General features: G+C 41.1%; 2 protein-coding genes across 4 annotated transcripts in view; one reads left to right on the forward strand and one right to left on the reverse strand.

The window, feature by feature from the left end:
* The window catches only part of pde1cb (phosphodiesterase 1C, calmodulin-dependent b), a 98,055-nt gene that overhangs the window by 37,881 nt on the left and 37,137 nt on the right, over positions 1 to 23,037 (forward strand). The window contains exons 1-2 of one of the 3 annotated variants that reach the window (XM_060868579.1): positions 611 to 1,128; positions 5,770 to 5,796. The exons of the other annotated variants lie outside the window; for them this stretch is intronic. Coding sequence (XP_060724562.1) covers positions 1,028 to 1,128; positions 5,770 to 5,796 — 128 coding nt within the window. The 5' untranslated portion in view covers positions 611 to 1,027. Of the gene's footprint in view, positions 1 to 610; positions 1,129 to 5,769; positions 5,797 to 23,037 lie in introns of those variants that run through there. 3 annotated transcript variants of the gene reach the window in all.
* The window catches only part of LOC132844833 (protein THEM6-like), a 261,817-nt gene that overhangs the window by 8,152 nt on the left and 230,628 nt on the right, over positions 1 to 23,037 (reverse strand). The window lies entirely within an intron of this gene.

The raw sequence follows: 23,037 nt of genomic DNA on the forward strand, positions 1-23,037 counted from the left end.
ATACGCCTACATTTATGATATTTGTTAATTGTAAAAAAAAAAAAATATATATATATATATATATATATATATATATATATATATGCACTGTTGTCCAGGGTTGTGTGTCAGGTGACTTAAAATGTTCATCTTTTATTTTTTACACATTCTAAATAATTATATATTCTATATATTTAATTTTTTCTTATTTTATTCAAAGAATGAAGAAAGATTGGACCAAATCTCTAAAACATCCAGATGTGTGTGTGTGTGTTTGTGTGTGTGTTTGTGTGTGTGTGTGTGTGTGAGACAATCCTTTAGTGTTAGGACTCAACTCTGCACTTGACTTTAATTCACCCTCAGGATGTTTTTCCCCTCGTTTTGAAAGCTGTTATCATTCATTCACCTCTTTTTTTCAGCCTTCACTCTCCATGATGAATTAAATATATTGATCTCACTACACCCTGCAGTCAGTGCCAGTGGTCCTCTACTCCACCCTAAACTCCTCCCTCACCCACCCACCCCCACCCCCCCGTCTCTCTCTCTCTCTCTCTCTCTCTCGTGCGCGCACGTACTGTTTTCTTCCCTCTGCCCCATTCGCTCATGCTTGGATCAGTAGACTACATTATTCTGCACAGCGACAGAGAGAGAGTGCTTTCTCTCTCTCTTTCTCTCTCTCTTTCTCTCTCTTTCTCTCTCTTTCACGCTCTCTCTCTCTCTCTCTCACACACACAGCTCTGCTCTGCTCTACACTTCCTGCTCCTCAAGTGCGCTCTGACTTGGTCTAAACACACACATACACACACACACACACACACACACAGACACACACTCACAACCCTCAACTCCTGAACACAGCTCAGAGTAGCACAGTAACAGGACAAGGGAAAGGAGGAGGAGAGGAGGAAGACCGGGGCGGAGGATGTTGCCCTAGCAAGCGTCCGGGCCACAGCTGCACTGAAAAGGGGACTCGGGTTGTCCTGTCGTTCTCGTTCTCTTTCTCTTTCACACGTTCTTGTCGTCTCTCTTGCTCCGGATTAACTTCACCATGGAGTCTCCCACCAAAGAGATCGAGGAGTTTGAGAGCACTTCGCTGAAGTACCTCCAACCAGACCAGATTGAGAAGATCTGGCTGCGGCTCCGTGGACTGTGAGTACTTCTTGACAGGTCTTAGTGGGTGTGTGTCTTAGAAAGTGTGTCTTTTTTTCTTCCCTTTTTAGTAAGCTTCCGTACCTGTACATATTAACCCTTGACAAATCCTCTAAGGTTTTTTTTTTTTGGTCGAATAAATATATTTAATGGTTTTTATGTAGATAATCATGAATGTTCTAACAGTTTCTTTGCTCAGATATTCTTAGACAGAAAGATCTTCATGAACACTTCATGTATCTAAGGTTTCTCAGCTTCTTCTGAAACCGTCAGTAATTAAGAAACGCTCAGTTCGTACAACCTTCACGAGAAACAAAACAAAACAAGAAAAATACCACGGTTCAGATTATTAAGGCTTTATGGGTTTTTTTTAAAAGAGTGTACATACGTGATCTGCCAGACATGGATTACGATGATGTAGATGAGATCACGACTACATGATTATCGTGACAGACCACCAGACCAATCATGTAGGAATAGACCTGGAATTCTTAAAAAAAAACTTGGAATTTGGCAACATCGCAGGGATCCTTAAGCTCCTGAGATCAACAGCGAATGAAATGAAATGACATCACTAGGAACCCGCGCAATTCTTTCACGATCCGCATCTAAACCTCCGTCACACACTGTAAACCCCGCCTCCCGCTTCCATGAACTCCGCCCCCTCCCCCATTCAGCGTCCAGGGAGCATCACTTCATTATCTCACCTCCAAAGCAAAAACAAATGGTGTAAAAAAATCCGGCTCCCTTTTGCTTACTTCCCAAGACGTTTATTTCCAGAATTGTCTATTTTTACTCTTAATAACGTGACTTTCCTATGAGATGAGGGACAATCGTGTGTAAAGATAAAAAGAGTCGAGGGAGAATTGAAGGATGAACATACCGTTCTCTCAGATCGCAGCCGTTTGGATATTATTTTTCCGATTACGGTAGAGTTTGAGTCCTGAGCGAGACGTTACAGATTCGTTTCTCGTTTCTGCTGAGGCTCAGAGATCTTTATCAGCACTTTAGTGGTGGTTCAGTTTGACTCATGGCACTCTGTTATCTCTGACTCTCTGTCATTCTTTATCTGTTTCCCCTGGTGCTGAGTGCTGATGGATATCTAATATACCAGTTAGGAGCTAGTGTGTGGGATAAAAAAAAGGAAATTAATAGTCATCTGGTTGTACTGGTTTCATGTACTGGATGATGACCATAATGAGCACAGACACAAAATGTTTTATTCGTGTTAAACCACAGCGATTATATTTTATTTGTCATCAGTCCTTCCAGAAACTTTTTGCAGCAGGTTTTTTGTGATTGTTGATTTTTCCATTTGTGCCAAATACATTAGACCATTCATTCATTCATTCATCTTCTAACGCTTATCTGAACTACCTCGGTCACGGGGAGCCTGTGCCTATCTCAGGCGTCATCGGGCATCGAGGCAGGATACACCCGGGACGGAGTGCCAACCCATCGCAGGGCACACACACACACACTCTCATTCACTCACGCAATCACACACTACGGACAATTTTCCAGAGATGCCAATCAACCTACCATGCACGTCTTTAGACCGGGGGAGGAAACCGGAGTTCTGGAACAGCTACAAATCACATATGTACTGTACTGTATGTATCTGACGAGCCTTTCTTTTAATAGTTTTAAAATAAATAAGACAAAATTCAACTTGTTTTGTCAGCGAGAAAATGCAAAACGTAACCGTCTCCATCCTGAGGACTTTCATGTGGTGGACAAACCTAAAAGTTCCAGCTATACTGTATGTTCACTTTATACAACTCATTGAAAACTTTCATTATAGAAACATTATCATCTCTAATAGGTTGATAATAAGTCATTACTATGCTGTAGAATCGTACAGTATTACAATAAGCCATATGATTTAAATTCCAGCTGTCAAAAATTAATAGAAAATGAATCCCCCATGGGCACGGTGGCTTAGTGGTTAGCACGTTCCACATCAATTCCTCGATTCCCGCCTCCGCCTTGTGTGTGTGGAGTTTGCATGTTCTCCCCGTGCCTCGGGGGTTTCCTCCGGGTACTCTGGTTTCCTCCCCCGGTCCAAAGATATGCATGGTAGGTTGATTGGCATCTCTGGAAAATTGTCCGTAGTGTGTGTGTGCCCTGCGATGGGTTGGCACTCCGTCCAGGGTGTATCCTGCCTTGATGCCCGATGACGCCTGAGATAGGCACAGGCTCCCCGTGACCCGAGGTAGTTCAGATAAGCGGTAGAAGATGAATGAATGAATGAATCCCCCATCCAACCCCACCCCTTCCACAACATCACGCCCACCCCACCCCAACCACGCCTGCTTTTAAAATTAGCTTTAAATGTAATAAAAACTGTTCTTGATATTCCTTCAATCTCATATGAAGCTCATATGAAAGTAGACACTCAGTACTTTAAGAATATGTACTTTTTTTATAAGTATTTCTTTTTTCTTTAGCCTACTAGGGGTTAATATATTCATAGAAACACTCGAAAAACGCAAAAAAATAAGTTTTTTACGTTACGTTACAGTAAATGATGATATCAAACCCATTTCTGCTCTCTGAGATGCTCTGAGTGTTTGTTCATAAACACCTCGCATTTGAAGGTATTTATCTACCACTAAAATTCTGTGTAAAGTTATCAACAGAGGAAAAAAAACACACGTCTTGTGCTGACGGCCGACAGAGTCCTGACTCGTTTCATATCAGACATGCGACTGATGATAAAATAATTCAAGTTGAAATCAATTCCTCCGTTGTAAAAGGGTTAATTATTAGGAATCCTTAGTTACATGATGCAGCAAAGCAGATCACTGTAGTATAATGCAAGTAGTAATGTTTTTAGTAAAATAGTAATAGTGAAATTTTCCAGAAAGCCCAAGAAGCACACACACACACACACACACACACACACACACACACACACACACACACACAATCACACATGTCCAGTATCTGGTGGATGCAAAATGCAAATATTCACATGTATATGTATATCACATGTATATATCTCTGTAAGTGTGCAGTACCGTATTTTCCACACTATAAGGCGCACCTTCAGTAAGAGCCTTAAATTTTCTCAAAAATCGGCCGTGCGCCTAATAATCCGGTGCGCCTTATGTGTGCACTGAGTTCCAAAAATCTGTAAAAATGTTATTGTGCGACTTTGGTAAGCGCTCCGCTTGATTGACTGTCGGATCATTTCCCGCTGACACAGGGAGGTAATACGTACACTACGTACGCTGGCAGCAATAAACCAATCAGAAAACATTACGTAATACGTACAGTACGTACGCTTACCTCCGCCACGCCTCCGGTAGGTAGGTATACTACCGGTATGTTGCAAAACAACATTTGTTTCTTCCTAACCATTATGCGCTCCACACTCCAGTCCAGTAGGTGGCGGTAAATGCACCTTAAGTTGGTTTGCCATCCGCCAATTAAAATCAGAAGAAGAAGAAGAAGACAACATTTGTTTGTCTAAGGACCCCTGAAAATGGCACCAGTGAAGAGACATGCTAGTAGACGAGGACTTTGATGGATTTGTGGGAGAAGATTGATTAAAAAATAATGTGTTTGTATTGTTAAATAGTAGAATAAAGTTCAACTAAACACACTGTTTTGCTTCCGTTACCTTTTTTGTAGACCGTATGTTTTAGCATGCGCTTTATAATACGGTGCGCCTTATGTATGGGTTAAGTACAGAAATAGACCCCGTAATTGAGACTGCGCCTTATAATTCGGTGCGCTTCATAGTGTGGAAAATACGGTATATTAATGAGAGCTGAGAGCTTAAAGAAAGAGAGAGAGAGAGAGAGAGAAAGCAGTCGTTCATTAGCAATCTTAGTCTCTGCTGATGCACTGTGCTGATCAGATGAGAGATGACGTGTGGGGGTTTATGGGAAGTGTGTTGGAGTTGCTCGAACGCTACAGCAGTGCAGTGTCAAAAAGACCTAACCTGGAGTTCAGGACAGATAGCAGTCCTAAAAAAAAAAAAGTAAAAAAATTAAAAACCCCAGGGGGCACGGTGGCTTAGTGGTTAGCACGTTCGCCTCACACCTCCAGGGTCGGGGTTCAATTCCCGCCTCCACCTTGTGTGTGTGGAGTTTGCATGTTCTCCCTGTGCCTCGGGGGTTTCCTCCGGGTACTCCGGTTTCCTCCCCCGGTCCAAAGACATGCATGGTAGGTTGATTGGCATCTATGGAAAATTGTCCCTAGTGTGTGATTGCGTGAGTGAATGAGAGTGTGTGTGTGTGCCCTGCGATGGGTTGGCACTCCGTCCAGGGTGTATCCTGCCTTGATGCCCGATGACGCCTGAGATAGGCACAGGCTCCCCGTGACCCGAGGTAGTTCGGATAAGCGGTAGAAGATGAATGAATGAATGAAAAACCCCAGGCTAAAGTCCTCAACCTGGTAGACTGTCATTGCTACCGGGTACAAGGCTTTCTGAATTAAACTTTAACTCTCACGTGTTCATCATGAGCTTTCAGCTAATAATGACTTTTTTAAAGTATTGCTAACTTTAGCAGTGTTTGGCATCAGACTGGGGTTTCTGTTTAATTACATGTTCATTATTATGTAAAATATACATGCTTGCTCACTAATGATTGGATTAAATTGGTTCCATATGTTTCTGTGTTGCTACAGGAGGAAGTACAAGAAGACGTCACAGAGGTAAGGCAGTCGGAGCGGCCGAGGGATGAGAAGCAGGGATTTCCTTACGCCTTCTGGAATTCTTATACCTTTATTTATATTTATTTATTTTTACTTTGAGCCATTTGTGAATCGATGGCTCAATCTATACAGTGATTATGGAAATAAAATCTTTTTTCACCATCACATTTCACTCTGGGGTAAAGAAAACGTAATTTCTTATTGACATGATAAATATTTGAGAAGATGCTTCAGAAACTTCACGCCCTTGTGAATTCACCTTGTGTTTTCGGTCTGTTTTGACATTGTAGGCTATTTGTCTATATATGCATGCTTTTGTCTCATCTAGACTTTGTGAGCAAATTTCTTCTCATTCATTGTAGTGTCTCCTCCTGCCTTTTACATGAACTGAGCGATCCCCTTTCACTTTCCTGTCTGAAGATAAAAGCAAGGCTTGTCCTTTTGTTCATGTGTTTCTGATGGGAAACGAAATGGGTCTGCACTTAGTGTCGTGTTGTTGTACGACCCCGCTATGAACATGCCCGAGTAGACAAGGGGTTTAACAGAGAAACCACTATCTGTGTCTGATTAGTGCTCTAGATATCTGTATTGGTATTTGGATTCAAACCAAAGTGGGTGTGACCTTATTTGTAACGTTTTTTCTTTTTATCTACGAGCTAGATGTTAGTACAAATTTTATTGGTTTGCAAAATACTTTAAACAAATATCCTAGACTAATGAAACCTTAGATTCACATGACTATTTTGTTCACCTCCTTCAACCTGATACCTTGGGAACCTTTACAGCATTTTGGCAAACGCCCTTATCTAGAACAACTTACATTTTTGGCTCATATACAACTAAGGGTTAAGGGCCTTGATCTATCCTAACCCTAAACCTAACCCTAGCTCCGCAGTAGCAGTTAGGTGGAGGTAGGATTTGAACTCACAACCTTCTGATTGGATTGGTCTACCTATGAACGCAATCCGCCCTCTGCAAATGATCTAAAATGCAGCTGCACGGCTTGTTTTCAACCTGCCAAAGTTCTCACATACCACCCCGCTGCTGCGATCCCTCCACTGGCTTCCGGTAGCTGCATGAATCAGATTCAAAACACTGATGCTGGCCTACAAAGCCAAAAATGGACCAGCTCCCTCTTACCTCAAAGCCCTCATCACTCCTCGCACTGCACCCCACACCCTCCGATCTACCAGCACTGCTCAACTGGTTCCACAATCTCTCAGGGTAAGAGGCAAGTATATTACAAGACTCTTCTCTGTTCTGGCACTAAGGTGGTGGAACGAACTTCCCCTAGAGGTCCGGACAGCTGAGTCACTGGATATTCTCAAGCGGCGGTTGAAGACCTACTTATTCAGGAAACACTTCAACTAGCACTTCTTTCCTTATCTTTTGCATTTAAAAAAAAAAAACAAAAAAAAACCTTTGACACTTTTTCATTGTAACTCTGAGCACGTTTTAAACCCATGGTATCTTAAGTATGTAACCTTTTGAGGCAGCATTAATGTATTCAATGTTAGAGATTTAAGCACTTATGTACGTCGCTCTAGATAAGGGCATCTGCCAAATGCTGTAAATGTAAATGTAAATGTAAATGATTGGTAATCCAATGCCTTAACCACTAAGCTGCCACATCCCCACATGCGTAAGTTTTCAGTGCAAAATATATCAAACTAGCGCACCTAGATTTTACGCAAGTTACGTATTCGATTATGTCTCCCATTGATTCCGTTGTTACAATATCGCATGACAGATCAGATGTATCAGGTTCAGTGGTGGAGAAGGGATACTAATCACATCCCATATGTTCTTGATGTGTCATGCTGTTTTAAAGGGACATCTGTTGGGAACAAATATGTGGTGGTGGTTGCCAAGAGCTCCACTATTGTTGATAGGAAGTAGAGAGAGAGAGAGCGAGAGAGAGAGAGAGAGAGAGAGAGAGAGGAAGAGGGGCCTGGGCTAATATTAGAGAACAGGAGTGGGTTTAATTGGTCAGGCTACAGGGGGCGGGCTCAGCATAGAGCTCCCTTTGCTGACTTCCTGTGTCGCTTGCCTATGATGGACAGCTCAATGGGGCTCTGGGTAATTATGGCAGCCTAATTGGCTGCAGAGAATTTAGGGACTGTGTTATTACTGACACAATGCAACAAGACAAATACAGTATGTGTGTGTGAGTAGACGCAACACGTGCACACAAGTATGGGATGGAGAGGGAGAAGGATAATGCAGGATGGGGACGAAGGATGACTGTGAGGTTGAGATCGAAATCAATAAAAGATGAGCTACAATGAAGTAAATTTATTACATTTCTTGATGCTGAGCAAGCTGAGGTCAGCATCTTAGCTCTTGTGTCTTGTTTAATATATGACCAAAGAACATTCCGGAACAATCTCTCGGGCCATTTCCTTACATCAATGCCAGCTGCAGATAAGAGAGTAACGCCTCGTATAACTTGCTATTCACTATAACTGCTTGATAGTCGTCTTCTCCCAATGTTTGCGCACTTTGATGCACATCTAAATTGTCAAATAAAGGTTATGGATGTGATGTAGCTTGTCACCAGTCTCAGATGATCAGCTTTGGTATTTTTATAGTGGGTTTTGGACAATTCTAGGTTGGTTGTTTCTGGTCAGCAGAGTCATAGCTGGCCCTGCTGGTTCTAGCTGGTCATGATAGTTTAGGTTGCTACTAGCTGGTCAGATTCATTCTGGCTGGCTGAGTTGAGTCTTGCTGATGGTTATAGTATGGTGTTGAACCCTTTCAGACAGGTTGTAGCTGGACCGCTGGTGAGTATGATTCAGGTTGGTTCTAGCTGGTCAGGATGGTTCGGGTTGTTTCTAGCTGGTAAGAGAAGTTCAAGTTGGCTCTAGATGGTCAGGATAGTTAAGGCTGGTTCTAGCTGGTCAGGGAAGTTCAGGTTGGTTCTAGCTAGTAAGAGAACTTCAAGCTGGCTCTAACTGGTCAGGATGGTTCGGGTTGTTTCTAGCTGGTAAGAGAAGTTGAAGTTGGCTCTAGATGGTCAGGGTAGTTCAGGTTGGTTCTAGCTAGTAAGAGAGCTTCAAGCTGGTTCTAACTGGTCAGGATGGTTCAGGTTGGTTCTAGCTGGTCAGGATGGTTCAGGTTGGCTCTAGTTGGTAAGGAAAATTGGTTTTGATTCTAGCTAATCAAGATGGTTCAGGTTGTTTGTAGTTGGTCTGGGTGGTTCAGGTTGGTTCTAGCTAGTAAGAGAACTTCAAGCTGGCTCTAACTGGTCAGGATGGTTCAGATTGATTCTAGTTGTTCAGGATGGTTCAGGTTGATTCTAGTTGTTCAGGATGGCTCAGGTTGATTGTAGTTGGTCTGGGTGGTTCAGGTTGGTTCTAGTTGATCAGAATGGTTCATGTTGGTTCTAGCTGGTCAGGGTGGTGTAGTTTCGTTCTAGCTAGTCAGCATAGTTGAGGTTGGTTCTAGATGGATGGTTATAGAATCAGTTTTTAGAATCTGGATAACTCTCCTCTGTAATACAACAGCTACAAATGTAAAGTCTAAAATGTGCATACACTGAGTAATGTGAAATCAGTCACCAATTCTTTTGAACTTCTGCTAATGTGGCATCATAGGGCAGCATTAGCTACACACTCAGAGGAAAGCTCTATTTAGCCTCTACATCTTACGTGATCGTACAGATGCCTACAATTGGTTAGCGTCATTCTGTTTTGATTGACACAGTTGGCCAGTCATTGGCCATTTTAACTACTTTGCTCTGGAATCACATTTCAGACCTGTAGCTATTGACATTCGCACTTACTTAAAATGTTGATTTCATGCTGGTCTTTGCCAAGATAAAACTCATCCAGCTTTGCTATGGCTTTATAGTTTTTCAGAAGCACTACTCAGTAATTCGCAAAGAGGCTGTGTCAGCCTTGGGGGCGTTCAGTAATCATCCTTCCGGAATCCCGGATGATGTTTGATGAGGCGAGACCTGCAAAAGTAGAAACTCTCTACTGCTAAATTGAGTGAAAAATGTCTGTGCAAATTCTTTTCCCTGCACAGCTGACAGCGGTGACTATAAGTGTTTCATTAACGTGTCCAAATAGGATGCTGTACATTCAGGTGCAGGACAAGCTGTCCACCTGCAAGCACACCTGAACATCTGCCCCCCTCTTGAATAAACATAGCTCTAGAGAGTACAGAAGCTCATGCAGCAAAAGGGTACTAGCAGAGATCTCACAGCTGCACGTCATACAAGCAATCAAGGCTTAGGGATATTATACACACACTCACACACTTGTATACACTTTACATAATCAAGTGACGCTCTCCTTGTTGGACGATGCTAATAGGGCTAATTGAAGGGATGGCAGTAAGTTAATGGAAAAGAGAACGAGAAAAAGGGAAGCTGGCGGCAAGTCAAACATAATCAAAGTAAGATAAAAACAATAAAAACTGTACATGAGAGGTTTACTGTAATGTGAAATACGTTAATAACAGAAAGCAGAGCCAGAAGTTAGTCAAGCCAGAGGAAACATGCTGATCAGGCAGTCTGAGGTGGGCTCTGAGGTGTTCTGTTGTTGCAAACTAATCCCAAGTGCACTCACTGACGCAGATTACAGTGGAATTCAGGGCCTCGGCCACTCCTAAGGTTTTGAGAGGTTTGGTAAAAGCAAACACGCAGCCCTTTTTCTTTTCTATTCATGATTAATCATCTGTCGACGTGCGGCTAAACCTGGCTCGAGGCACGGCGTTCAGGATGACGCTCGCCAAACTTAATTCTCAGCATGAGGAAGTCCTGATTACTCAGTGCGAACCACAATACACCTCATTCAGCTTTGCTACTAAATGTTTCCACACAGTGCAGCAGCAGGGGCACTTAATTTAACTTGCTTTAACACATCCAGACTAGCATAAAAAAACACCACGCACACACACACTTATGTAACGTCGAATGTTAGTTCTTCCTGACTTAACTGCGGAGCTGTAACCAAATGGTATAACACATAAAGCACACTGTTTGCTTATGTCATTCAGTTTCTGTTTAGGTCGAAAGTCTTTTATCATTTACGTCTGAAGCCTGATTTGTTTAAGTCAAAATCCTGTTTTTGCTTATACCGTACGTCTGACATTGTTTACATCAAATCCTGTTTTCGTTTATGTCTAAATCCTGTTTTCGTTTATTTATAAACCCTTTTTTTTAAGGGTAAAATGATTCCCGCCTCCAAACCATAATGCATATCTCTGCCAGAATTTCCTTGTGAAATCCTGCACGTACATTCTGCCAAAATCAATTGCAGATGAATACGGTGGAAAACTTTCCCTCTGGCCACTGACAGGGTTTAAACGTCTTTTGCTAAAACACACACATGCACATTTTCTCTGTGTGATCTTTTGTCCTTTTCCATACTTCCCCACTTTTCTTCCCCTTTTTCTCCTTCTGAACCTGATCATTATCGAGGGTAATTACCCAGTTCAAATAAACCCCTCATCCAGCCTTAATTATATTCGTCTTCTATCCGACTCTCCTGTCCTCTCTTGCTTTTCGCCTTCCCAGTAAGCCAGGTGTTCCCAGCTGTTTTGCGGGTGCAGGTGTGTGAACGCCCCCTCCCTGATGCCGTGCTTCTCTGATTAGCTGCTAGTTCATGCTGTCATGATTGTGAGAGGTATTTCACTCAGAAAGGTCGAGGAGATGTGTGGAAAGAAGAGTGTAGTGTGTGACATTGTAAAGTAATTTTTTTTACCACAAAGTTTACCACACAATTAGCTGATTAGTTTTCTACTACTAACTCTGATAGTAGTTATGGCTGCAAGGCAACGCCATGTAGGCAGAGATTAACAATAAACAGATTATTGTTTGATATAATACTTGGTTATCTGACCATAACATGCTAACCAATTATTGATTATTTTCTAGTAACAGCATGCCTGTTATTTGACTGTTAGCTATCATGGAACATTAATACAATAACTACTAGTAACGTATCACGTATTAAACTGCCAAATGTAATTACCCAATAAAATAATAACCTTGCAGGATTAACTAAACCTCAAAAGAAAAGCTTAGTTATCCAAGCTTGCCATCATTTAATGCATAGAAAATATAGAAAGCGATTTCATCTTAGCCACCTTAGCTAAGTCCAGTTTCTTTCTCTGATCGGTTTCGTAACAAAAGAGGTTTCTCCTGGGTGGGTTGTTAGCCCTCCGCAGGATAGTCGGTCGGTGGGGCTGCCACCTCACAGTGTACGTGCAAGCCCAGAGCATCCTCCCTGGCCACACAACGTCGCACCCGCTGGCTTGGCCATGTCCTCCGCCTCCCTTCTGACCATCCGACGAGAGCTGTTCTCCAGTTTGATCCGAGGGCTGCAGGCTGGAGACGACCATGAGGTAAACCCCGCACCCGATGGCTTGACGTCCTTGCGGGCGACCTTCAACAACAAGGAGTTGCTATAGAGGATGCAGAGCAGCTGGCACAAGACCGTCAGTGCTGGAAACAACCAGTTCATCTGGTCGGCTCAACGCACAGGGATGGGACACCCCCCCTACCCATTGCAGGAGCCAAATTGATTGATTGATTGCACCTTAGCTAAACTTGCTGACTTAGTGTACATTATAGGTTATTCCGCTAACATTGAAAGCAATTCAATTGAAACGTTTACAAGAATGGCCATGTAGGAAATGTCCCAACACAACCCAGTGCACACTGAGAAAATTGCTAATGGAACCTAGTAAGCTAGCTAACATTTTTCATTTTGCTTATTTTTCTTTAAGCATTGCTAGACAAAAGAATCTAACATTCGCAAATTCGTAACTTTTAAGCAAAGTCTTTTCACAAAGAGAGATATTGTTTGAAGCCAAGTGATTATAATTGGGGGGCACGGTGGCTTAGTGGTTAGCACGTTCGCCTCACACCTCCAGGGTTGGGGGTTCGATTCCCGCCTCCGCCTTGTGTGTGTGGAGTTTGCATGTTCTCCCCGTGCCTCAGGGGTTTCCTCCGGGTACTCCAGTTTCCTCCCCCGGTCCAAAGACATGCATGGTAGGTTGATTGGCATCTCTGGAAAATTGTCCGTAGTGTGTGATTGCGTGAGTGAATGAGAGTGTGTGTGTGTGTGCCCTGCGATGGGTTGGCACTCCGTCCAGGGTGTATCCTGCCTTGATGCCCGATGACGCCTGAGATAGGCACAGGCTCCCCGTGACCCGAGGTAGTTAGGATAAGCGGTAGAAGATGAGTGAGTGAGTGAGTGATTATAATTAATAATAATCAATAAAAAAAGTAATAATCTTTGGGGAACATGTTTAAACATAAAGCTAGATTAGACAATAGAAATTTAAATTTAAAAATGCTTTATTTTGAAAAGAATATCGAAAGCATATTATTTTACCCAAAGAAATTTTTTACCATGGTGAACAACAAATGAAACCATTTAGCAAAACTAGTAGCTGGATCTTATCTATACAAAGTTCCTTTTTCTTTTGCTGTTTGGAATTTTAATCAGTCTTCATTTATAGTCAGTTCTCTTCAGTGTTATAAATAGAATTTTGTGATAAGATCTCGAAAACAGATGCCAGTTAAGTCTCAGTTAAGACCCCTGCTTGTTTGATTATTTCTGATCATAATTGGTTTGTTTTTCATTAATATCCCTCTTGAAGAAAAAACTCAGATGGTCAGTGTTGGTGGTTTCAAGGTGTTTTTAGCTGGTGAGAATGGTTCCAGCTGATCATGATGGTTCAGGTTGGTTCTAGTTGGTCAGGATAGTTTAAGTTGGTTCTAGCTGGTCAAATCTAATGTTTATAGTTTGGTCTGGACACTTTCAAGCTGGTCCGAAGGGTTCTAGTTGGTCCAGCTGGTTCTAGCTCATCAAGCTGGTACTAGTTGGTCAGATCAGAGTTTTAGAAGGGTTTTGGATCCTTTCGTCCTGGTTCTAGCTGGTCATGATGGTTCAGGTTGGTTCTATTTGGTCACCCCTGATGGTTGTAATATGGTTTTGGACCTTTTCAGTCTGTTCTAGCTGGTCAGCTGATGATTATAGTATGGTAGTATATTATTTCAACATAGATCTGGACATATTGATTCTAACTGGTCAAAATGGTTCAGGTTGATTTTAGTTTAGTTCAGGTTGGTTTTTGCCAGATTCATTCTGACTGGCCAAGCAGGTTCTAGCTGCTCAAATCTGATGGTTATAGTGGGAACAGGATTTTTTTTTTGGTAAGTTCTAGCTAAACAGACTGATTCTACCTAGTCAAGCTGCTTGTCAGATTTAACAAGGATTGTTTATGGTGCACCTTTTATGGCAGTGATATTTATCACGAGGTTGTATATAAGTGCAATCTTATCTAAAATGATGATTTACTCATCTATTTAAATGAACATATAATATCGATCTGTCATGTTCTTTCTGGAAACCAGCCTTGGAAGAAAAACAACTCCTTGCAGTGATGCTCTGGTGATTAGTGACACAATTCAATCTGTAATGTAATCATAACCCTTCACACCAAATTGCGAATTACTGAGTAGTGCTTCATAACCCTTCGTTCCATCACAGCCGGCCATCCATCCTCTACTAGAGCTCTGCTGTGTCTCCTGAGGTTAATGATGCAAAAAAGTGGACATTCATACAGGTTTCATGTGGCATATCTGACCCTGGATGTGTCATGATCTAAAGCTATGCCAAGTTACAGCCTGAATGGATTTGATTAGTACATTCCTAATATAAGTTCATATTAATTTTTATTTAGGTGAAGCACGTAAAAAAGGTTTAAGGAGCTTGCAAAAATGATGCAGATAACAATTCGTTCCAGTCGGTTTATCACAATTTATCTTCCTACAAAAAGGGTCTTGTTGGAAGTCTGATTAAATCCATTTTGTTTCATTTTCATTTCAAATTCTCTTTTATTAGATGCTCTCCCTGGCTTGAAATAATGTTTGGCTGGGAGTTACCTGTAGAAATTTGTAATCTCCTTCACCTCCCTTGCGTGAGCTTGCAAATAAAAAAACATTTTTTATATTGGATTGGAATTATATTGGATTCAGCTTTGGGGATGTCAGAATGTTCTGTTTTCCTTTACCTCTATACATTTATCATATTTATTATTAGCCAGAGGACCTACAAGCTAGTCCTCTTTAATATAGCTAACAAACATCAAATTGTGTACCTACATGCTAATCTACTTGAATAAAGCTATCTTATATTCTGCAGATTACTAACCAGAGATTCGACAAGCTTATTGTCTGGAATATATAAAGAATATAAACCTTAAATTTTCATGATGCTCATTAAATACCATACTTACTGTAAGTAAGCTGTTAGCTGGAAAATCTACAAGCTTACCTTATTTAGCTGCTAGCTCCTGCCAGCGTAGCTGTGTACAGGAGCAACAGTGTGGCTAGAAAGACAAAGTGTTATGTGATTTTGTTTGGAATTTCTAGCACAGATTTTCTTAAACAGAGTTTAAACAGGGTGGCACGGTGGCTTAGTGGTTGTGTGAAGTGCGTCCTTCAGTAAGTGCTTTAGACCTTGTGACAAGGCTTTTAAAACCAAAAACCCATATTCATCATTACAGGGCTTAATTAATCGTGTTTAATTGAGCTCTAGTGGAAATTCTGCATCGGGTGAGAACTGCTGTCTAAAAAATGTCAAGTATTGAGTATTGATGCATATCAGTGTGCTGATAATGGTTTGGAGTGAGCATTGTGAAGCTGGAAAGTGGTCCACAGAGACCTGACCATAGTGAAGGTCAAAGTAAAGAGCTTATATGCGAAGAAAGCACTCAGTTCTGCTAGTAGAATGGTTGTGTTGAATTCATAACCACTTCCATGAGAAATTAGACACACTATGCTTTTGTGTGGTTTGTTATTCTATTGTGTTCACCTGTTAGGTGTTACTTCTTTAGTCATTTGTCTTCATTCCTAGTCTTGTTTACTTCCTGGTTTTGACCTTTTACTGTTTTTGTTGTTTATTGATTATAGATTGATTCCACATAACTATGCTTTGACCCCCACAAGCGACACTGAAACTTTCCATAGTAAATACACACTCCTGTCCTGCTATTACCAAACTATATTAGAGGCAGGTGTCTTGGAACTAAGTTCTACAGCATGGTAGATCTCCAGGAGCATGTCTGGCTTTGTCACAGAGCCCTCCTATTTACTTCCTGTTTTCCTCACACCTACCAGGATGCTTGTTGATGCCAAGCATGTGATGAATGGACGTTCCAGGGAAAGACTGTCGCCAAGTTATTTTATAAGAACAAACTTTACTTCTAACAGATTCCAACTTCGAAAGGCATGACATGGGTAGCAAAGATACCACAGGATGGTTATAACCTGGTAAATGTAGACTGGTTTAAATGAACTAGTGTAACTAATGTTTACTGGAAAATATTTGGACTGCCTCACAAAGTGATGGACTATATACAGTATCTGTCTGTCTGTCTGTCTGTCTGCCCTGTCTTTTCATGACCTGCTTATCAGCAGTTAACAGCTTTCCAAAGGGACATGTGCATAGGAGTGTGTGTGTGTGTGTGTGTGTGTGAGAGAGAGAGAGAGAGAGAGAGAGAGAGAGAGAGTTGCTGTACACAGCAGTTCAGTGATTTGTAGTAATCAGAGTGTGGTCTGATGTATGTCACAGGAAATAATCTAAGAGGCACAATGGGGCATTGTGTGAGTGCAGCTGCATCGCCTAGAGCAATTAAAACGACCTGATGCTGTGTCTCTAAGTGTGCGTTTGTATATATGTGTGTGTGGGCACTGATCTGATTAAGGTGGCTTTAGATGTTTTCATTTTGTGATGTGATATGCAGATTTGGTGACCTTTTAAAAAAACTAAAATAGCTTTTGTCAGCTTGGAGAGAGCGACTGAGACAAACTGACCTTTTCTAATGAAGAACTGTGGAACCACAGGAAATTGGCACCAGGTGCTTTAAATATTGACCTTGGAAGAATTTCCTCTTTTGTGCTTTAGGCCGTATTCATAATGTTAGTGTACAAACAAATTCTAATCATCAAGAAAAAGTATTAATATGATAAATATTAAAATATGTATAATATTGTGTGACAGGGGAGTGATCAAAATAGACATGTCCCACGTGAAGCAACATATCACACACACACACGCATGCACACGCACACACACACACACACAAACTTCCCATCTGTCCTTCATTCTTCCCTGGAATCCACTTCTTTAATCTGTTCTTCTTGCATAACACAGTAGGAGAGACTACACTCCAGTCCCAAGCTTCCTCATAACACTGGGGCTGTGTGGTGTTTATATGCAAATATATAAACTTCAATCCTAATAAATTCGTTCTAATCACAAAAATACAATTAGTACTGTTCATGCAGGGAGAGAGTGTATTTAGTCTTAACATTACCATAAAAATTAAAAGCTAATACATTTCAGGCTGAGTTTTCAATCATCTCTTCAACTACACCAGAAGGCAAGAAGAAAAACTGGTGTTAAAATTCAAAACTTTACTAGCTAAGTGTGAGAAGAAAACTATTACTCTTACACACTCTCTAAAGACCAAAATGTTTTCAAATTATGAAAGGAAGTAGTGACTTGAAGAACTGACTGAAAGAATCAGCAAATTTTCCTCCACCTACGTATGTTAGCATAAGCACGGAAAATCTGAAGAGACAATATTTAAAGTCCAACTAGCAAGTTAGCTTGCGTGACTAGCGAGTGAGTCCATTTACATTTGATACTGAATACGTATTTGTTAGACTACAGACAACACAATAACATGTACATGACTGATAGCTAGCTATACAGTATGACTGTTATAAACCTACAGGACTGTTGGCTGCTAAATTTAAAAGACTGTTAGTTCCTTTATTTTTCTAGTGAACAACTTCTGGCAATCTGCAGACTGTTAGCTACCTAAAAGACTGCTATCTACAAGACTGTTTGCTATCTACAAGACTGTTAGCAAGCTACAAGACTATTAGCATCATACAAACTGCTATCTATAAGAATCTTAGCAAGCTACAAGACTGCTAGATAGCTACAAGACTGTTTGCTATCTACAAGACTGTTAGCTAGCTTCAAGACTGTTAGCCAGCAAAAGGCCTGTTATCTACCTACAAGACTGTTTGCTATCTACAAGGTTGTTAGCATCCTACAAGCTACTGTAGTTACAAGACTGTTATTCCCTTTATTTTTTCTAGTGAACAATTTATGGCAAAGTGCAAACAGAAAATATGAGCCTGTTAGCTGGCTACATGACATATGCATATATTTCTCTTACATTTCTGATAATATGGTTAGAGTAACAGTTTGTGTCTCATTTTGTTTACATCTTTCTGGTCTGGTCTTCCTTATGAAAAGGATTCATAACATTCTCCTATGATAGATGACAAGATTGTGGCCCATTAACTTGCTATAAATTTGGTTCAATGAGAACTAATTGGAATTTATGGACAGTCAAATTGTGAGGAAAACAGAATTACGACAGCAAACAAGAAAGCTCATGGAAGACCGACCACATAGACATCAGTAATGGTCTGTAAACGTAGTCATGAGCGCTATTTTTTCTTTTTTTGTTCTTTTTATCTCCCCTCTGCACACCCCATGCTACTAATTAGTGCTTGTGAAAGTGGAAGGTAAATCAATTAATGACCGCTGAAATAAAGTAGAAATAAAGCGGAGCCCAGCCGAGGTAGAGCAGGAGGCGCAGACATGGCAAATGTCACCATGTTGTTTTGCTACATAATTAGGGAGTTAATGGAAACGTTAATGAACGTGACGGCGTCCTCCTCGACACTGGAACGGAGACTCCGTGAGGGGGCGGAATGGCGTTTGATCGAACAGGAGAGGCACGGCATGGCACCGATTAATGAATGATTACAGCTTATGAAAAATGCAGCGCAAACTTATTCAGATCAATCCTTTTATATGTAGGCAACTTTTGTGTTCATGTAAAATGAGTCAATCAAGTGTGTTGTTGCTGCTGCGGAGACTAATTATACATAATTATTATTGATTGCGTTTGATGTGGCATGACCAGCTGTTCTCGACTGGAAAAGTCATTTCAGTTCTAGCACCCAAATGCTGCCGGGCTGGAGTCAATAATCAGTCGCATCAGAAGGCTTGTGACCTTAAAGCAAAGGTTGTCAAAATTCAGGGTTTAGCTTTTCAGGAAGCTTCAATGTGAATAAAACACTGACACTGTGAGTTGGACGCTCATGAACGGAACTATGCATTTGATTTTCTTTGAGCTCCTTGGTGGAATCAGTGAATGAGGAATATTTGAAATTGAACGTTTACCCATACGTACAAGCTGATCAAGTCAAGTCAAGTCAAGAAGCTTTTATTGTCATTTCAACCATATATAGCTGTTGCAGTACACAGTGAAATGAGACAACGTTTCTCCAGGATCATGGTGCTACATAAAACAAAGACAGGGCTAAAGACTTGTAAGTAGTCTTAGCCACATAAAGTGCAACTGTGCAACCTGGTGCAAACAGTGCAGGACAAGACAAACAAGACAGACAAGACAGTGCAGGACAAAAGACAGTGCAGGACAAAAGACAGTGCAGACACAAAGTTACAAGACAATACAAAAAGTACAAAAAATGCAATACACAAAAGACAATGAACAGTAAACAGTAAACAGAAACAGCGCCGACCGACCAGTGTATGTACTGTATGTGAATACTGAATGTTCAAACAATATTTCGTGCAGTAACATTAGAATGAACACAGTTTCTTAGCAGCAGGTCCTTGGGATAATATATAGAATTGTGCAAAAAACAGCAAATGACTGAAATATTGTGTAGTATGTGCGAAATGGCTGAGATATTGTACAATATGATTGTTGTACAATTAGGATAAAGACTATGACTGCTTCATAAATTTATCCAAAAAAAAAGCATTTTCTATAATTAAAAGATCCTTCACCGAACAAAGTGACATGAACGCACCAGACATCGTAATTATGATTTCCTAACCCATAAATACGAACTTCCCAGAATTCCTTAGATTCCACTCTTATTAGTAGAGACCAGGGAATTAAGGTGAAGTTCAGTGAAATGTTCTGAGATGCTTTTCTGCTTATGGTGTTCATACAGAGTGGTTATTTACGTGACTGTCAGCTGGAACTGGTTTGATCGTCTTCTAATCTAATCTAGTATTGTAGAAATGCCAAGTGTCGTGATGTTCTGAAAGCTACAGGGATTTTGTCCTGCCGGATTGACTGGACAACATGCTACTGGTCCATCAGAGTCAAGACTCCTGCTGTCGGATTTCTGACGGTTCGTAGACGCTGTTTATTAGATCGTTACGTGTTGATTCAAAAGCCTCTGGGTCAGTGCAGTCTACTGCGCATGATGATATTACAGATGTAAAGATGCTCTTTAGTGGAGAGGTAATGAGTCATTGAATCCTGGCCAAACCTAAATGGACTGTAATGGCCATATCAGTAGTGGAATAAAAAAAGATATAAAGCAGGAATTTAAACATTCATGAGAGGATCATTGGCCCTACATATATTTAGCTGTGATTACAGGTACCCTACATCATTTTTTGGATAAAGAACTTCGGTTAAATTCGGAGTCTAACGCCATGTCTTCTTGTTTGCTTCAGGTCTTGTTAATTTCTTGCTCCGCATTGCCTGGGTTTCTAAACCTCAAAAAAAAAAAAAATCTCCACAATTCCTGTCAGCTTTAATGCTTTAAGGCCAAAAAAATAGGATTTCCTACTCTTTTTTTTTGTTATGTTCATGCTCAACATCAACATTGAATGTCTTTGTCATGTCTCACTTCACATTGGTGCTTAATATGCAGCTCTTATGAAAGTAGACTCTCAGGACTACTGTGTAAGGTTATCATTGCCATTGCATTTGGCAGACACCCTTAGCCAGAGTGACTTATACAGTATTTATCTCATACAGCTGAGCAATTAGGGCCTTGCTCAGGGGCCCAGCAATGGCAGCTTGGTGGGCCGAGGATTCAAACTCACAACCTACTGTCAGGCCATGTCCACACTAATACGTTTTCGTTTGAAAACGTATATTTTTCTCTCCGTTTTGGCCTTTCGTCCACACTGAGACAGCGTTTTAAGTCAACGAAAACGTAGCTGTTGGAAGACGCTCTCCAAAGCAGATAAATTTGAAAACGCCATCTTCGCGTCTAATACTATCACATTTTTAGTCATGTGATGCAGTCGAAAGTACATAAACGCCTAGCGGAAATGACGCAGGTTGAAGCGTTACTCATGCGCAGTAGGGAGATGTAAGCGTTTTCATACATTTCAGTGTGGATGAGAAACTTTTGGAAGACGTTTAAAAATGATAATGTGGACACGGAGCGTTTTTAGACGTAAACTCCGTTTTCAAATATATCCGAATTAGTGTGGACATGGCCTCAGTAGTCCAACACCTTAACCACTAGGCTACCACAATCCCCTATAACAACAGATGGAAAAAACACACATATCACACTGAAAGCTGACAAAGTCCTGAGTCATTTTAGATCAGACCTGCATCCAGAAAATTTGTTTACATTGATTGAAAATGTCTAAGACGATGTCCGTTCCATCAGTGTAAAGTACTGGCAATAAGGATTAATGCTAATGCTAGATTTTTTTTTAAATCTAGGATTATATGGAAAATCCTCCATAAATCCCTGTTGTTACTATAGAAACAAGAGCGTACAGTATTAGAATGGCCGCATTACTACAAACCTGTGATTAGAATCACAACCGGCTGATTGCTACTGTCCGAGCTGTTGTTATTATCTGATTAAAATGAAAAAAAAAAACAACTAATCATCTAATCTCCATTCCGATTGGTTGTCGCTATTTCTACAGAATTCCTGTCGCTTTTTGATGATCCCCAGGGTCCCACTATTGCATGGTTTCACAGGTGGCAAGGAGATTGTAATATCTCTGGAAAAATCAGATATTGTGTTGTTTTTCACTCCTCGAGGCTGAGGCCTGAGATTTGTGTAATCTGTGTGTGCTTATTGCCGTTTTGACCCAAGGTTAATGCCGCAGCAGGAATTTAGATCAGTGTTTCCCAGACCTGCTCCTCGTACACATTATATTTTGCTCTTGTGCACTCACTCACTCACTCATTTTCTACCGCTTATCCGAACTACCTCGGGTCACGGGGAGCCTGTGCCTATCTCAGGCCTCATTGGGCATCAAGGCAGGATACAGCCTGGACGGAGTGCCAACCCATCGCAGGGCACACACACACTCTCTCATTCACTCACACACTCACACACTATGGACAATTTTCCAGAGATGCCAATCAACCAACCATGCATGTCTTTGGACCGGGGGAGGAAACCGGAGTACCCGGAGGAAACCCCCGAGGCACAGGGAGAACATGCAAACTCCACACACACAAGGTGGAGGTGGGAATCGAACCCCCAACCCTGGAGGTGTGAGGCGAACGTGCTAACCACTAAGACACCGTGCCCCCCACTCTTGTGCACTAATACACCTTATGAAGGGTTTATTCCCAGCCTGATAAATCGCACAATGTCCGCATTTGAGAGGGAAAAAAATTTGCAGGATGTCGTATTAATGCATTTCCAATAAAGCAAATGGGTTAGGATTTAAGGGTTTAAGGGTTAAGGGTAGCTTTAAGGGTTAATGTTGAATTTATATTCCAAGCAGATAGCATGCTTTGAAACTGGGGTAAGTCATGGTCAAGATGTAAGTCAAGATGATGTCATGGCGTCTCTGAAACTTTTTCTTTTCCTTTCTGTACAAATTTGTATTGATGCTAATGAGTTCCTTTGTTGAATTTTTCTTTTGTGTTGAATGAATCATTTTGAAACACACACTGTTGACAAATGCAAACGTTCCACCTTCACGGTAGAATTTTAGCAAAAATGAATTATAATTAAAGCTAACAACACCTTTGGACCAATCAGAATGGAGAATTTGTCAGTCAAAATATTTTTAGACACTTGAGGTTTCTTGTTTTATTAAAGTTTAGTCGCTCTTCCAATCCAATCACACCCTATTCAACACCACACCACTCACACTATGGACTCCCACAAAGCTCTAAAGCTTTCTTTATGGAAATCTCTAAACACTTTGTATTCCCCAGCTACGTTTGTCTTCGCAAAGCCTTTCATTCAGCCTGATGAAAATGTATCCTGAGTTTCATTACTAGAGAAGAAACCCTTTCCTTTCCCAACGCACACTTCAGCATAAATATCCCATGAGGTGCCTAATATCAACATCGGCCCTGTGTCGTGACGGCGGATTTATGGTCCCCCGACTACTTCTCTGTGCTCTGAAGCTAATTTTTCCCGCT

Source organism: Tachysurus vachellii, chromosome 1, assembly GCF_030014155.1.
Source record: "Tachysurus vachellii isolate PV-2020 chromosome 1, HZAU_Pvac_v1, whole genome shotgun sequence".
Lineage (NCBI taxonomy): Eukaryota > Metazoa > Chordata > Actinopteri > Siluriformes > Bagridae > Tachysurus > Tachysurus vachellii.